This window comes from Papio anubis, chromosome 7, assembly GCF_008728515.1.
Source record: "Papio anubis isolate 15944 chromosome 7, Panubis1.0, whole genome shotgun sequence".
Lineage (NCBI taxonomy): Eukaryota > Metazoa > Chordata > Mammalia > Primates > Cercopithecidae > Papio > Papio anubis.
Window position 1 is genome coordinate 152001793 of NC_044982.1, and position 18240 is coordinate 152020032.

Below are 18240 nucleotides of genomic sequence, written 5' to 3' on the forward strand. Positions count from 1 at the left end.
CTCCATTTTGGTACCATGAGGGACACTCATCTGGTGATGAAGTCAAAACACAGAGGGAATGGGGTAGGGGGACAAAGAAAAGAATCACAGAGAAATGGAGCTGGAAACCTGATTCAACTGCCTGAAGCCTAACTTATCACCCCTATAGATTTTATTACCTCTATAGATTTTACTTATTGTTAAACCAATTTAGAAGTAGATTTTCTTACAACATATCCCAATTAATAATGGTCACCAATGGTCTCCTAATTGCCAAGCTCATGGTCTTTTTGAAATTCTTGTTCTTTCAGATTTCTTTGAAGCATTTGACACTAGTGACAATCTTGTCATTTGAAACCCTTCTTTCTAGACTCCCTGGTTCCTTTGCTTTCTGTCTACAAAACACATTGTAGAAAGCTTGTAAAGAGAAAACCATAAAATATACATAATTTTAGAATGTCCAAAACCATCAGTCAGAAACTTAGCTAAGATAAGTTGATAAGAAAAATAGAGATGGCCGGGCGCGGTGGCTCAAGCCTGTAATCCCAGCACTTTGGGAGGCCGAGGCGGGTGGATCACAAGGTCAGGAGATCGAGACTATCCTGGCTAACATGGTGAAACCCCGTCTCTACTAAAAATACAAAAAACTAGCCGGGCGCGGTAGCGGGCGCCTGTAGTCCCAGCTACTTGGGAGGCTGAGGCGGGAGAATGGCGTGAACCCGGGGGGCGGAGCTTGCAGTGAGCCGAGATCGCGCCACTGCACTCCAGCCTGGGAGACACAGTGAGACTCCGTCTCAAAAAAAATAAAAAATAAAAAAAATAAAAAAAAAAAAAAAAAAGAAAAATAGAGATGACAGCAAGGGGGAGGGGAGGTATTATGATACTACATTTTGTCATAAATATCCTAGGTATTATAAATTAGAACCATTTACGTGTTAGATCAGTAGAAAGCTACATGTGATCTGTAGCTTATTGGTTTAATTTTTTTTTTTTTGGAGATTAAGTCTCGCTGTGTCACCCAGTCTAGGGTGCAGTGGTGCGATCTTGGCTCACTGCAATCTCTGCCTCCTAGGTTCAAGCAATTCTCGTGCCTCAGCCTCCTGAGTAGCTGGGATTACAGGTGTGCGCCACCATGCCCAGCTAATTTTTGTATTTAATTAGAGACAGGGTTTCACCACGTTGGACAGGCTGGTCTTGAACTTCTGACCTCAGGTGCACCATCTGCTGGGTTTACAGGTATGAGCCACTACACCGGGCCCCTAATATTCTCCTGGCCATAAAATCATGAGATACATTGTAAATTTAATAAACATATAAATTGGAAAATAAACTTTATTATCACCTGTCTCACTGCTACCTCAGACTGTCTCTCTATATAAAGGAATAATTTTTCCTTTTAAAACCTACTCTACCCTCTGTCTTCTCTATTGTGCTTTATGCTTCCACTATTCTTTCAACTACTAAAGATAATGTCTTTTTTTCTGTCTTTCCAGTGTCTTCTGTATTTATTCCTTCCTTTTCACTTCGACTGTCAGAACCCATATTTAGTCCTTTTTATTTTAGCTTTAGATTTGCAGTAGTCTCCTAGCTGATATTCCCATCCCCATAGTACCTGCACCAACCCATTTGACATACCACTCAGAAGTCATCTTCCAAAAATAGATTTACAATCAGTGGTTTCCCATTGTCTTCCACAATGGTTATTGTGGAAGAGAGCTTCCTCTCCCTAGGTTTCAAGGCTTTCAACACGTCAAGCCTTATTGCTGACTTCTGACAGCCCTGCATGACCTGTTTCTGTGGCTTTATCTGTGCTGTAACTACAGCATAGTATAGAAATACAGTCCAGGTGGTTTTTGCTGGTCAAAATGTTACATGTCAAGATTCATCATAAAAGCTATCAGAATCTTATTTTTCCTGTTTTATAGACACTGTTTGTAAATAAAATGTCAATAGATATACATTCAAACTCTGTTACATTTAAAATTGTGATTATGCAAATTTTAATCACTAGCACTCTAAACAAACTTTACACAATAACATATAGGGGTAAAAAGGACTTCATATTTAATCTCCACTTCTACAGGCCTTTGCTTTTACCTTCACACTGTCTTATTTTTGTTTTTATTATTTTTTGTTGTTGTTGTTTTGAGATGGAGTTTCACTCTTGTTGCCCAGGCTGGAGTGCAATGGCGCAATCACTGCTCACTGCAACCTCTGCCTTCTGGGTTCAAGTGATGCTCCTGCCTCAGCCTCCTGAGTAGCTGGGATTACAGGTGTACACCACCATGCCCAGCAAGTTTTTGTATTTTTAGTAGAGATGGAGTTTCACCATGTTGGCCAGGCTGGTCTCGAACTCCTGACCTCAGATGATCCACCTACCTCAGCCTCCCAAAATGCTGGGATTATAGGTATGAGCCACTGCACATGGCCCACGCTGTTTATTTTTTTACTTTTTTTTTTATTTTTATTTTTTTGAGACAGAGTCTTGCTCTGTTGCCCAGGCTGGAGCGCAGTAGCCGGATCTCGGATCACCACAACCTCCGCCTCCCCAGTTCAACTGATTCTCCTGCCTCAGACTCCCAAGCAGATGGGACTACAGGCACGTGCCACCCTGCCTGGCTAATTTTTTGTATTTTTAGTAGAGACAGGGTTTCACTGTGTTAGCCAGGATGGTCTCAATCTCCTGACCTTGTTATCCGCCAGTCTCGGCCTCCCAAAGTGCTGGGATTACAGGCGTGAGCCACTGCACCCGGCTTACATTGTTTATTTTTGAACATGTCATATATATTACAAAATTCTAAAGTTACAAAAGGGTATAAAATATAAAATAACTTTTCTCTCCTTCCTGTTGTCCCCTCCCCACAGTTCCTCCTTCTTGGAAACACTGGTGTTATCAGTTTCTTGCATGTGTTCATCCAGGGAGAGTTTAACTAGAGACACATGTTTAATTTATGTATGGATTTGGGAATGGTAAGGGTGTGCATTCAAACTCAGTAATAAGAAACCAAGTTATTCAATTTTAAAAAGGGCAAAAAATATGAATAGAGGCTTCCCCAAAGAAGATATATGAATAGCAAATAAGCACATGGAGAGATGCTCAATTAGTCATTAGGGAAATGCAAATGAAAGTCACAATGCAATATATCACACACCTATTAAAATGACTAAAATTAGGGGCTGGGTGCCCCCAGTGGCTCATGCCTGTAATCCCAGCACTTCGGGAGGCTGAGACGGGCGGATCACGAGGTCAGGAGATCAAGACCATCCTGGCTAACCTGGTGAAACCCCGTCTCTACTAAAAAAAAAAAAACACACACACACACAAAAATTAGCTGGGTGTGGTGGCGTGCGCCTGTAATCCCAGCTATTCGGGAGGCTGAGACAGGAGAATTGCTTGAACCTGGGAGTTGGAGGTTGCAGTGTGCTGGGATCTGGCCACTGCACTCCAGCCTGGGTGACAGAGTGAGACTCCATCTCAAAATAAATATATAAATAAATAAAGACTAAAATTAAAAGATTGTCCATATTCACATGGAGGGGAACAATGCCCACTGGGGCCTACCGGAGGGTTGGGTGGGTAGAGGGAGAGGATCAGAAAAAATATCTAATGTATACTGGGCTTAATGCCTGAGTGATGAAATAATCTGTACAGTGAACCCCTGTGACACACCTTTACCTATGTAACAAACCTGCACATCCTGCACATGTACCCCTGAACTTAAAAGTTAAAAATCCGGGCGCGGTGGCTCACACCTGTAATCCCAGCACTTTAGGAGGCCGAGATGGGCGGATCACGAGGTCAGGAGATCGAGACCATCCTGACTAACACGGTGAAACCCCGTCTCTACTAAAAATACAAAACAGCAGAGCGCGGTGGCGGGCGCCTGTAGTCCCAGCTACACGGGAGGCTGAGGCAGGAGAATGGCGTGAACCCGGGAGGCGGAGCTTGCAGTGAGCCGAAATCAGGACACTGCACACCAGCCTGGGCGACAGAGCGAGACTCCATCTCAAACAAAAAAAAGTTAGTGGAGAAGAAACTAGAATTGTATGCTCCTGATGTGAACGTAAAATAGTACTACTTCAGAAAGAAGGCAGTTTCTAAAAAACTTAAACATACATCTGCTGGGCGCGGTGGCTCATGCCTGTAATCCCAGCACTTTGGGAGGTCGAAGCAGGCAGATCACCAGCTTAGGAGTTCAAGACCAGCCTGACCAACATGGTGAGACCCCGTCTCTACTAAAAATACAAAAACTAGCCGGGTGTGGTGGTGTGCGCCCGTAATCCCAGCTACTTAGGAGCCTGAGGCAGGAGAATCTCTTGATCCCAGGAGGCAGAGGTTGCAGTGAGCCGAGATCACGCCATTGCACTCCAACCTGGGCAACAGAGCGAGACTCCGTCTCAAAACAAACAAACAAAAAAGCATACCTATCGTATAACCCAAATATTTCACTCCTAGGTACTTAAGAGCAAAGGAAGTATATGTCCATATGAAGACTTATACACAAATGCTCATAGCAGCTTTATTTGTAATAACTAAGAACTTGGAACAACTCAGATGTCTATCAGCAGATGAATAGTTTATCAAACTGTGGTATGCCAGTAAAATGGAATGAATGTTAAGCAATAAAAAAGGAATGAACTACTGATACATGCAACAACATGAATCCGTCTCAAAATCATTTCGTTGAGTGAAAGAAGGCATGCACTGTATTATTTCATTTATATAAAATTTCACGAAAAGCAAACTATGGTGACAGAAAGCAGATCAGTGGTTGCCTGGAAAGTGGGTGGGAATAGTGAAAGGTACAGATTGCAAAAGTGCACGAGGAAATTTTTAGGGGCTCATTATCATGATTTTGGCAACAGTTTCACAAATGTATGTTCATGTCAAAACGCATCAAATTTTACAACCTAAATATGTGTGGGTTATTGTATGTCAATTATTTTTATTATTATTTTATTTTTGTTTTTTGAGACGAGTCTCGCTCTGTCACCAGGCTGGAGTGCAATGGCACAATCTTGGCTCACTGCAACCTCTGCCTCCCTGCTTCAAGCGATTCTCCTGAATCCGAGTAGCTGGGACTATAGGCGAGCGCCACCATGCCCGGCTAATTTTTTTGTATTTTTTAGTAGAGACGGGGTTTCACCATGTTAGCGAGGTTGGTCTCGAATTCCTGACCTCAGGCAATCGGCCAGCTTCAGCCTCCCAAAATGCTGGGATTACAGGCATGAGCCACCGTGCCCGGCTGGGTTATGGTATGTCAATTTTTACCGCCATAAAACTGTTAAGGCCTGTAATCCCAGCCCTTTGGGAGGCCGAGGCAGGTGGATCACCTGAGGTCGGGGAGTTCGAGACCAGCCTGACCAACATAGAGAAACCCCATCTCTACTAAAAATACAAAAATTAGCCGGGTGTGGTGGCGCATGCCTGTAATCCCTGTAATCCCAGCAACTCGGGAGGCTGAGGCAGGAGAATCGCTTGAACCCGGGAGGCGGAGGTTGCAGTGAGCCGAGATTGCGCCACTGCACTCCAGCCCGGGCAACAAGAGCGAAACGCCGTCTCAAGAAAAACAAAACTAAACTACAACACTGTTAAGGGCAGTTAAAAACCAGCCCATATTCCCAGGCTGTTTTTGTTTGTTTGTTTGTTTGTTTTGTTTTGTTTTTTCTTCGGGGTTGAAAAAAACCGAAATTCTCATTCACCGCACACGCCGCTCCTCACTAACCACGAGAAACCCCATCCAACACCATCCACCGGGTCCCTGCCTTGCCCTCCTAATCCCGCCAGCGGGGTGTCTTCTCTCTGCCGCCCGCTAGAGGGCGCGTACGGAGGAGGTCAAAGCTTTTGGCTCGCTAGCTCAGCCCCAACGCCTGCATGAACTTCCGGCTACACGCCATTCCGCTTCCCGGGGAACGCTTGGGCTGTAGTACGGGTTCCCTATGGGACTCTGAAGCCTGAGGATATCCGGCGCGCAACGTTTGTTCAGCGCGGAGTTAAGCGCCCCGGCCGTAACTTAGGGAGAGTGGACCAGGCTTGCCGCTGCCCAGGGCGGTCCTTTCGTTTCCACCGGAGTGGAGGGGAGAGTGCTGCCATGGCAGCCCCTGCACAGCCCAAGAAGATCGTGGCCCCTACAGTGTCCCAGATTAACGCGGAGTTCGTGACCCAGGTGAGCTCGGGCGAGTCTGGTGTATGTGTGAGGTGGTAAGGACGTCGTGGCCCCGAGGCCTGGTGGTGGGTTTTTTTTTTTTTCCCCAGGACTAGGAGCACGGAGGAGGCATTCGTTTGTTAATTCATTCACACAAGTCTTTTTTGCTGAGTATCAGCTCCGTGCCGGCAGCTACGCTAGGTGCTGGGCATACCGTGGTGGATGGGTTGCCCTGGCCTGAGGGGTTCGTGGCCTAAGAAAGACACATAGGCCGGGCGCAGTGGCTCAAGCCTGTAATCCCGGCACTTTGGGAGGCCGAGACGGGCGGATCACGAGGTCAGGAGATGGAGACCATCCTGGCTAACACGGTGAAACCCCGTCTCTACTAAAAAATACAAAAAACCTAGCCGGGCGAGGTGGCGGGCGCCTGTAGTCCCAGCTACTCGGGAGGCTGAGGCAGGAGAATGGCGTGAACCCGGGAGGCGGAGCTTGCAGTGAGCTGAGATCCGGCCACTGCACTCCAGCCTGGGCGACAGAGCGAGACTCCGTCTCAACAAAAAAAAAAAAAAAAAAAAAATACACATAAAAAGAAAACTACTCTATGAGTTTTGCTGTATTGGAGTTTGCCTCAGGAGCAATTGATTCAGAGAGGAGGGAACACCGCAATCTATCTGAGACTGTCAAGCAGCCTGCGCAGCAGAGTGATGCTGGACTGCCTCTTCAAGTAGGAGTAGGCTTTTTCCTGGTCCGTAGAGTGTCCTGAGTTTTTGAGCAGCTATGAGAAACTGACAAGACACCTCCAAATAGACCCATTTAAGAAGAGAGTGATTCTGTAGTTGGAGAGCGTTCATTTAGAATCTGTTTACTATCTTGCATTGTGAGCCACGGTTGGCTTTGGCTAGGGAAACACAGTCCTGTGGTTGTCAGCATCATTCCTCATTCTTACTTTTTATTTGCGAATTGCGTAAGAGTGTAAGTAGTTCAGTGTAGAAGTTATCATGCCCACCTGCTTCTTTATTCTTTATTCCTTGTCTCAACAGATTTGTCAGGGCAGAAGCCTAGGGAGAAATTTTGAATCCTCCCTTAATCCCTACATTTCTACATTCTGAGTATCTTTGGAATCTATCTGGTGTTCTACATCTCTGTCACCCTAAGCCTGGTTGCCATTGTTTTTTGCCTGGACGAAGGTATCCTAATCTGTTATATTGTTCTTCTTCTTGCTCTCCTCTAGCCCATTCTTCATGTTGCTTTCCGAGTGATTTTATACAAGTGCAAATCTCATCATATCACTTGCCTTCTTAAAATCTCTGCCTTCCGGCCGGGCGCGGTGGCTCAAGCCTGTAATCCCAGCACTTTGGGAGGCCGAGACGGGCGGATCACGAGGTCAGGAGATCGAGACCATCCTGGCTAACAAGGTGAAACCCCGTCTCTACTAAAAAATACAAAAAACTAGCCGGGCGAAGTGGCGGGCGCCTGTAGTCCCAGCTACTCGGGAGGCTGAGGCAGGAGAATGGCGTGAACCCGGGAGGCGGAGCTTGCAGTGAGCTGAGATCCGGCCACCGCACTCCAGCCTGGGCGACAGAGCCAGACTCAGTCTCAAGAACAACATGGAAAAACCCCGTCTCTACTCTCTCCCTTCCTTTCCTTCCTTTTCTTCTTTCAAGGTAGGCCCGGGCTCAAGTGATCCTTCCACCTCAGCCTCCCTTGTAGCTGGGACTACAGGGAACTACACTAAGGCTGACTGTCCTTAAAATCTTCAACCGGGCACGGTGGCTCATGCCTGTAATACCAGCACTTTGGGAGGCCGAGGCAGGTGGATCACCTGCGGTCAGAGTTTGAGACCAGCCTGACCAACATGGAGAAACCCCGTCTCTGCTAAAAATACAGAATTATCCAGGCGTGGTGGCGCATGCCTGTAATCCCAGCTTCTCAGGAGACTGAGGCTAGAGAATTGCTTGAACCCGGAAGGCGGAGGTTGCAATGAACCAAGATCCTCCCCAGAATAACTGGGGGTGAGGTGAAGATTTTCTATTGAGTTGGAGAGTGATTGGTAATTTGGGAAGGTGTTATTTATTTATTTATTTTTGAGATGGAGTTTTGCTCTGTTGCCCAGGCTGGAGTGCAGTGGCTTGGTGTTGGCTCACTGCAATCTCCGCCTCCCAGGTTCAAGTGGTTCTCCTGCCTCAGCCTCCCGAGTAGCTGAGATTATAGGTACACAACCACCACGCCCGGCTAATTTTTGTATTTTTTTTTTTTTTTTTGAGACTGAGTCTGGCTCTGTCGCCCAGGCTGGAGTGCAGTGGCCGGATCTCAGCTCACTGCAAGCTCCACCTCCCGGGTTTACGCCATTCTCCTGCCTCAGCCTCCCGAGTAGCTGGGACCACAGGCGCCTGCCACTTCGCCCGGCTAGTTTTTTGTATTTTTTAGTAGAGATGGGGTTTCACCGTGTTAGCCAGGATGGTCTCGATCTCCTGACCTCGTGATCCGCCCGTCTCGGCCTCCCAAAGTGCTGGGATTACAGGCTTGAGCCACCGCGCCCGGCCTAATTTTTGTATTTTTAGTAGAGATGGGGTTTTACCATATTGGCAAGGCTGGTCTTGAACTCCTGACCTCAGGTGATCCACCCGCCTCGGCCTCCCAGAGTGCTGGGATTACAGGCGTGAGCCACCACACCTGGCCGGAAGGTGTCATTTAAGTAGGAAGTTACTGTAATATTTTTAGAGGCTATTCCTCAGGGCCAGTGTCCTAACTCCTTGGGAGGCTCTTTAAGTGTGTTGTCTGTGCAGTTTATCGCTGAGCTATGAAAGCAAAGAAAACAGGTCCCATCTCTTAAGTATTCCAATTAAGTGAGAAGGAAAGTTGGATAAGCAATCAAATATTTATAATGTAGAAAGGTAAGATTATAAAGAGTTATATACAAAATGAAGATGAAAAAGCAATTGTCGCCATCAGGTAGTATTGAGGACAGCCTCACAGAAGTAACATTTCAGATTTTGCTTCATTTGTCCATCCATTTATCCATCAGACTTTGTGAGTGCCTCTGATATGCCAGATACTGCAGTCACCTTTTTATAAATATATTGAGTCTTTGTGCTTGCCAGTTTTCTATTTTTAAAGAGATTATAATTGGGTTTTAAAATAAAACCCTATGAGTAAGACTATGCTGTTTCTTTAAATATGTAGAGAGAGTTATATATTTGTTTAAATTTCACAGTTCACAGGTAAAGCCTAATCTGCTGAAATATGCCAACTCTTTTTTTTTTTAATTTAAGTTTTTTTTTTTTTTTGAGATGGAGTCTCGCTCTGTCGCCCAGGCTGGAGTGCAGTGCCCAGATCTCAGCTCACTGCAAGCTCCGCCTCCCGGGTCCCCGCCATTCTCCTGCCTCAGCCTCCCGAGTAGCTGGGACTACAGGCGCCCGCCACCTCGCCCGGCTAGTTTTTTGTATTTTTTAGTAGAGATGGGGTTTCACCGTGTTAGCCAGGATGGTCTCGATCTCCTGACCTCGTGATCCGCCTGCCTCGGCCTCCCAAAGTGCTGGGATTACAGGCTTGAGCCACCGCGCCCGGCCAAGTTTGTTTTTTTTTGAGACAGAATCTCGCTCTGTCGCCTGCCCAGGCTGGAGTGCAATGGTGCAATCTTGGCTCACTGCAACCTCCACCTCTTGCTTTCAAGTGATTCTTCTGCCTCAGCCTCCTGAGTAGCTGGGATTACAGGTGTGTGCCACCACGCCCAGCTAATTTTTGAATTTTTAGTAGATACAGGGTTTCACTATGTTGGACAGGCTGGTCTTCAACTCCAGACCTCGTGATCCACCTGCCTCAACCTCCCAAAGTGCTGGGATTACAGGCGTGAGCCATTGCGCCCGGCTAATATGCCAACTCTTATATTCTCTGTAATAACCAGCTGATAGACTACAATTTTTTTTTTTAAGATTTTGGGCCGGGCGCGGTGGCTCAAGCCTGTAATCCCAGCACTTTGGGAGGCCGAGACGGGCGGATCACGAGGTCAGGAGATCGAGACCATCCTGGCGAACACGGTGAAACCCCGTCTCTACTAAAAAATACAAAAAAACTAGCCGGGCGAGGTGGCGGGCGCCTGTAGTCCCAGCTACTCCGGAGGCTGAGGCAGGAGAATGGCGGGAACCCGGGAGGCGGAGCTTGCAGTGAGCTGAGATCCGGCCACAGCACTCCAGCCTGGGTGACAGAGCAAGACTCCGTCTCAAAAAAAAAAAAAAAAAAGATTTTGTTATGGGTGTGAAGTAATCATTTAAAGGCTCATTATTTTAGAAAGTATTCATGAAGATTTTGAATATCATTTGTAATACTTGCTCAACTATTAACCAACTGTAATCTTGGGCAGGTCACTTATTTTTTCTAGACCAGGGTTTCCTTATTGGTAGGCTGAAGATGTTTGGCTCTGTGGTTATTAACTGAGCTGTATTGTTTCCCTAGGGGTGGTTGGAGAGGATTTTTTTATTTGTTTAAATCACAGTGGCATGTTGTAGTGCAAAGCATTACTGGCATTTAGTGGTTTGGGGTCAAGGATGCCAACTGGCCTGTATGCCTGTATAGTCCCTTCAGATTTACTCTGTCCCCCAGTGCCCAGTAGGGCCTTGTTAAGAAACAGCTTATCACTAAATGATCTGTCTTCCAGCTCTACAATGGCATGAGTTTGTGACTTACTGTTTATACTATTTACTTTTGCAGTTAGCGTGTAAATACTGGGCTCCCCACATCAAGAAGAAATCACCTTTTGATATAAAGGTAAGTATTTTGGGTTTGCAACATAATTCTTAAGAAGTTACACTCCTTTTAAAGGGTTATTTCAACAAAAGCTTTCCATAATTTTTTAAAAATTAAAAACAACCTAAGAATCTACAAAAAATGCAATTTTTTGCTTATCAAATTTAGCAATTATTTATGTTAGGAAATTTGGAAGACATAGAAACTACACCATAAGAAAATAATCACTACCCAGAGATAACCTGTCTTACCATTTTGTTGTATTTTCTTTAAACCTTAAAAAAAAAAGTGTATGTGTATAATTTACTTAACTGTTTTTCTGTTTATAGATTCTTAGATTGTTTTTAATTTATCATTGTTATAAATGATCATGTAATAAGTATCTTTGTAAATATACAGAAATTTTGGTACAAGTTTTTGATAGTTCATTTAGGATTAAATCTGTTGTGTTATCTTGTTTTTAGAGTGGTGAATGAGGTAAAGGTCTATAATAAAGATGGAAGAAGCAGGAGTTGTATAGTGTAATAACTGAAGTCCAGTAATATTCAATAAGGGAATTGAACTTACTCAATTGAATAAGTCCAACTGAAGCAATTTAGAACAAATAATACGACAAATTCCCAAATATAGGGTTAATTCTCATTCAAATAGGTTCTTAAAGAGAGGTCTAAGACCAGGTGTGGTGGCTTATGCCTGTAATCCTAGTGCTTTGGGAGGCGAACGAAGGAAGATCACCTGAAGCCAGGAGTTTGAGACTAGACTGGACAGTAGTGAGATCTTGCCTCTACAAAAAAATTTAAAAAATTGACTTGATGAGGTGACTCATACATGTAGTCTCAGTTGCTGGAAGCTGAAGTGGAAGGATGACTCACTGAGCCCAGGAGTTTGAGGCTGAAGTGAACTGTAATCAGGCTACTGCACTCCAGCCTGGAAAACAGAATGAGACCCTGTCTCTTAAAGAGAGTGAGGTCTTGGCCGGGCGCGGTGGCTCAAGCCTGTAATCCCAGCACTTTGGGAGGCCGAGGCGGGTGGATCACAAGGTCAGGAGATCGAGACTATCCTGGCTAACATGGTGAAACCCCGTCTCTACTAAAAATACAAAAAACTAGCCGGGCGCGGTAGTGGGCGCCTGTAGTCCCAGCTACTTGGGAGGCTGAGGCGGGAGAATGGCGTGAACCCGGGGGGCGGAGCTTGCAGTGAGCCGAGATCGCGCCACTGCACTCCAGCCTGGGAGACAAAGTGAGACACCGTCAAAAAAAAAAAAAAAAAAAAGAGAGTGAGGTCTTTAAATGAAACAGATGTTGACGTATTGTATACCATTCAACAAGTAATGAAGACTCTTAAGCTCTGCCATTATAAATTTAATGGTGATGCTTTAGGCACTGTTGGTAAAACTGAAATTTTTACCCAAAATTTCTTTATTTGAACTTAAATTCTTATGAGTATATGTTTTGCCAGTAATCATTTTTTTTTTTTTGAGATGGAGTCTTGCTCTTTTCACCCAGTCTGGAGTGCAGTGGCATGATCCTAGCTCACTGCAGCCTCTGGCTCCTGGGTTCAAGCGATTCTTCTGCCTCAGCCTTCTGAGTGGCTGGGATTACGGATGCATGCCACCACGCCCTGCTAATTTTTGTATTTTTAGTAGAGATGGGTTTTCACCATGTTGGCCAGGCTGGTCTCAAACTCCTGACCTCAGCTGATCCGCCCGCCTTGGCCTCCCAAAGTGGTGGGATTACAGGCTTGAGCCACCACACCTGGCCAACCAGTAATCTTTATTTTATTATTTAATTTGAAATTTGATGAAAACAATAACAGAATTTCATCTAGATTAAACAAGACTTGTTTTCTTCATCACCTCCTTCCCCTTAGCACTTACAAATACTTATTTTTTTTTTTTTTTGAGACGGAGTCTCGCTCTGTCGCCCAGGCTGGAGTGCAGTGGCCGGATCTCAGCTCACTGCAAGCTCCGCCTCCCGGGTTCACGCCATTCTCCTGCCTCAGCCTCCCGAGCAGGTGGGACTACAGGCGCCCGCCACCGCGCCCGGCTAATTTTTTGTATTTTTAGTAGAGACAGGGTTTCACTATGGTCTCCATCTCCTGACCTCGTGATCCGCCCGCCTCAGCCTCCCAAAGTGCTGGGATTACAGGCATGAGCCACCGCGCCCGGCCTACAAATACTTATTTCACAAATATACTTGGAGCAGTTAAAAGATGTTATAGTCTAGGCACCATGGCTCATGCCTGTAATCCCAGCGCTTTGGGAGGCTGAGGCGGCAGATCACTTGACCTCAGGAGGTCAAGACCAACCTGGGCAACATGGTGAAACCCTATTTCTACCAAAAATACAAAAAATTAGCTGGTTATGGCGGTGTATGCCTGTGGTCCCACTACTTAGGAGGCTGAGGTGGGAGGATACTTGAGCCTGGAAGGCAGAGGTTGCAATGAGCTGTAATTGCACTGCTACACTCCAACCTGCGTGGCAGAGTGAGACCCTATCTCAAAAAAAAAAAAAAGACATCATAGTTACCATACAATAATATTATATTATAATTTTACGGTAGTATTGTTTTTACTGTTATTTATGCTAGCACTGCTACTGCTGCTATTGATAACTGTTACTGAAGGCTCACTGTGTGCCAGTATTTGTACTAATTGTTTGTATACCCTGTCTTATTTTATTTGCAATAACCCTGTGTGATAGTTTGTATTAGTAGATCTGTTTTGTGGGTAAGGAAACTGAACCTTAGAGAGGTCAGACGCTTGCCCAAGAGTTCTAGCCATCAGTAGTGAAGGCAGATGCATTGAACCACGCTTCCAATTCCAGAGTCTGAGTTCTTTTTTTTTTTTTTTTTTTTTTTTTTTTGAGATGTGCAATTCCAGAGTCTGAATTCTTTTTTTTTTATTTTTTATTTTATTTTGAGACGGAGTTTCACCCTGTCGCCAGGCTGGATGGAGAGCAGTGGTGCGATCTTGGTTCACTGCAACCTCTGCCTTCCGGGTTCAAGTTGATTCTTCTGCCTCAGCCTCCCAAGTAGTTGTGACTGCAGGCGTGCGCCACCACGCCCAGCTAATATTTGCATTTTTAGTAGAGACAGGGTTTCACCATGTTGGCCAGGATGGTCTTGATCTCTTGACCTGATCCTCCCTCTTTGGCCTCCTAAGTGCTGGGATTACAGACGGGAGCCACCGTGCCTGGCCAGAGTCTGAATTCTTAGGTAGTACACCATTCTGCCCACCTTCACGCAAATGAATGGAAATTCTGAACCTTTATCATATTCCTTTGGATAATGAGATGTAACAGTTTTTTTGTGTCTGTTATGTCTTCACACTTTTAACTTATTTTCTCTGTGGGTTTTGAAGGCACACAGTTATGACTCTTAAATGGAGTTTGATAACATTTATATACTTTAAGTTTAAAAATATCCTGATCTTGTGAATTTTTATTTTCCCTAAAAATGTTTGTAAGCACATCATTTTAATGAATCTAGGGCTCTGTTTTATTATTTGTTTTTTCTACCTTGCTTTCTTTTAATTTCACATCTTGAGAAATATAATGGGATTATTTTTAAAATCTCTTGTTATTTCAATAGCAGTAATATTTGATGGCTTTCCTAAACCAACTTACTTTATATAATCTCACTCATTAAAAACTATCAATTTAGAGTTGAAAAAAGTTGTTGAGATACTACATTTTTATATTTTTGATAACAGGTTATTGAAGATATATATGAAAAAGAGATTGTCAAATCAAGGTAGGAATGAGTTTAAATTTTATACAATGTGATTGGGGTGGACCAAGTTGGATCTTGGCTGAATTTCTATGTGGTCATAACTTGAACCTTTTTTTCTGTTTCAAATTGGTCATCAAATTGACTAGAAAAACTTTAGGTGCTGAAGAGTCATAAATTATTTTTTGCCTTCTAACTTTTGGCTCAGATTAGAGGTATCAAATCCCATAGCGTTTATTTGGATTTAGATGGAATTTGAGAAAAAGTAAACATGAAGATTTTATTTCAGTTCAACTAGTATTAATTTTCTTATTTCTGATTCACTTTTTAAAAATATTCTTAAAAAGTTATGAAAGTAAGACAATATTAAATTTACAATAATGTAGCATATATATGTAATGTATAAAATGTATAATAATAAACACAAGTGATAAAAATTATTTTTGAGCAATATGCTGTAAGGGGTGAGTTTCAATAAATCATCTTTTCTGCCCCCAATCCCTGGTTCATGTATATGATTCATATACATCTGTTCTATTCCCCACCCCTTCATGATTTTCAAACACAAAAGGGTTTGTACTCTACATGCCATTTTTTCAGTATGCTTCTTTTAAAAAATTTAACAATGTATCTTAGGTATCTTTTTATATATGCACCTGCAGACATGTATGCCCAGTGAGTATTTTAAAAGGATATTTGACTAAATGGGTCAAAGACCATCTTCAGGATTTTGTCCTTTATTTGGAAAACAGTAGGAATTAAGAAGAGTTGTAAGCACAGTGGTATTTGAAAAAGAGATTTTTTTTTTTTTTTTTTTTTTACTTTTTTTGAGACAGGGTTTCATCATGTTGGCCAGGCTGGTCTCAAACTCCTGGCCCTAAGTGATCCACCCGCCTCAGCCTCCCAAAGTGCTGTGCTGGGATTACAGGCATTAGCCACTGCACCCAGCAATTTGGATTTGGAGGGAGCAAGAGGCAGGGAATTAGTTAGGTGAGCATTGTAGTAGTCAGCTTCAAGATGTCATAGATTTGACTTGCGTGGAAAGTTGGGAGAGGAATTGTCCATTTGAGAAAGATGGAAGTGGAAAGACTTGATGTTTGGATGTGGCAGATGTGGGAAAAGGAGAAATCTAAGAAGATCCTAAAATTTTTTGCTTAAGTTGCTGAGTGATTAGTGATGCTATTACTGACTTTTGCCACGTTGTTGGGGATAGGATTGGGTGTAGATCATTATTTCACTTTTGAATATCTGGAATTCTAGCTACGTAAGAGCCATGAAGATGGAGATATGGAATAAGCAGTTGGGTATCCAGGTGTATAGCTCAAAAGAGATTGGGTTGGCTGGGCATGGTGGCTCATGCGTGTAATCCCAGCACCTTGGGAGGTCGAGGTGGGTGGATTGCTCGAGCCCAGTAAGTAGTTCAGGACCAGTTTGAGCAACATGGCAAAACCCTGTGTCTAGAAAAAATACAAAAAATTAACTGGACATGGTGGCATATGGCTGTAGCTCAGTTACTCAAGAGGATGAAGTGGGCGGATCACCTGAGCCCAGGAGGTTAAGGGTGCAGTGAGCCACAATCGTACCGCTGCACTCCAGCCTGGGTGACAGAGTGAGACCCTGTCTCAAGACAAACAACAAAAAGAGACTGAGTTGAGCCTACTTTGTATTAGCCACCATTTCAATGCTAACAATACAACAGAAAAGAGGGGAGATAGAGTCCCTGCTCTCCTGGAGGTTACATTCTAGTGGGTCACACAGACAGATGTATATATCTATATATCTATATACAATGTAATGTCAGGAGATAGTAAGTGCTATGAATTAAAGTGTGGTTAGAGGATAATGACAAGGGCTGGTATTTCAGAATAATTAGTCAAATTCTTGCTGAAGGTAGGACATTTGAGCAGATTTGTAACATATGGCCTGTTGGTCTGAAGGTGAGTATGAATGAAATTTCTTGAGAAAACTAAAGACGAGTGGGTGGATTTATTCTAGCATCATTTTTTTCTTCTATATTAAGGTTATATAATTTGAAAATTATTTTGAATCTTCAGAATGGGTTTTCACTCCAGTGGAAAGTGATTGTTTATTTTTTCATTTAAACCCTTGCTATTAATATTTCTTCTTCAGAGGTGATTTTTTATAACAACTAAAAGCTGCTAATGATTTTTAAGCCGTATACATTTGGCTACTTTTTGTGTGTGTATGTGTGACAGGGTTGCTCTCTTTCACCCAGATTTGAGTGCAGTGGTGTGATCTCAGCTCATTGCAACCTCTGCCTCCTGGGCTCAAGCGATCCCCCAACCTTAGCCTCCTGAGTAGCTGGGACCACAGGTGCAAACCACCATGCCCAGCTAATTCTTTTTGTATTTTTGGTAGAAACAGGGTTTCGCCATGTTGCCCAGGCTGGTCTCACTCCTGAGCTCAAGCAGTCTGCCGCCTTGACCTCCCAAAGTGCTGGGATTATAGGAATTAGCCACCACACCCAGCCCCTATGTTATTCTTAGTTCTGAAAGAAGTTGCTGTCTTTGGCATGGCTAAGATTTATTGTGGCACTTTTAACAGTCATTTTCTTATCTTGTACACGTTTATTATTATTATTATTTTTTAATGTTTTTTTGAGATGGAGTTTCGATCTTGTTGCCTAGGCTGGTTTGCAATGGCGCAATCTCAGCTCACTGCAACCTCCGCCTCCTAGGTTCAAGTGATTCTCCTGCTTCAGCCTCTCGAGTAGCAGGGATTACAGGCATGCTCCACCACACCCGGCTAATTTTATATTTTTATTAGAGATGGGGTTTCTCCACGTTCGTCAGGTCGGTCTTGAACTCCCAACCTCAGGTGATCCGCCTGCCTCGACCTCCCAAAGTGCTGGGATTACAGGCGTGAGCTACCGTACCCGGCCCACGTTTTTTATTTCTTTTTTTTTTTTTGAGACGGAGTCTCGCTCTGTCGCCCAGGCTGGAGTACAGTGGCCAGATCTCAGCTCACTGCAAGCTCCGCCTCCCGGGTTCACGCCATTCTCCTGCCTCAGGCTCCCCAGTAGCTGGGACTACAGGCATCCGCCACCTCGCCCGGCTATTTTTTTTTTGTACTTTTTAGTAGAGACGGGGTTTCACCGTGTTCGCCAGGATGGTCTCGATCTCCTGCCCTCATGATCCGCCTGTCTCGGCTTCCCAAAGTGCTGGGATTACAGGCTTGAGCCACCGCGCCCGGCCCACGTTTTTTATTTCTAAGTGTACTTCTGTAATACATAAACTGTAGTATGTATTTAAAAATTTAACATGGTAAAACCCTGTCTCTACTAAAAATATAAAAATCAGCTGGGTGTGGTGGCATACACCTGTAATCCTAGCTACTCGGGAGGCTGAGGCAGAAGAATTTCTTGAACCCGGGAGGCGGAGGTTGCAGTGAGCAGAAATTGTGCCATTGCACTGCAGCCTGGGTGACAGAGCGAGACTGTCTCAAAAAAGAAAAAAAAAATTTAAGTGACCAATTGTTTAGGCTAGGTCCTGAGGAAATTATATTGCTGCGCTATGTGCTCATGGCATTTTCAGTATTGGGGGAATGGCTTGATGTAACAGCCATGTTACTGTATGGTACATTACACAATTGATTCATTTTTGCTGTTCTTGCCATTATCAGAT

General features: G+C 44.0%; 1 protein-coding gene across 3 annotated transcripts in view; it reads left to right on the plus strand.

Annotated features, from left to right (window-relative positions):
• Positions 1-5875: 5875 nt before the first annotated feature.
• The window catches only part of AQR (aquarius intron-binding spliceosomal factor), a 117152-nt gene continuing 104787 nt past the window's right edge, over positions 5876-18240 (plus strand). The window contains exons 1-3 of one of the 3 annotated variants that reach the window (XM_021940400.2): positions 5876-6146; positions 10833-10889; positions 14580-14620. Coding sequence is in view for 1 of the 3 variants with exons in the window: in XM_009209877.4 (XP_009208141.2) it covers positions 6072-6146; positions 10833-10889; positions 14580-14620 (173 nt within the window). In the remaining 2 variants the exon portion in view is untranslated. Of the gene's footprint in view, positions 6147-10832; positions 10890-14579; positions 14621-18240 lie in introns of those variants that run through there. The other 2 variants (XM_009209877.4, XM_021940399.2) reach the window with 2 other exon arrangements.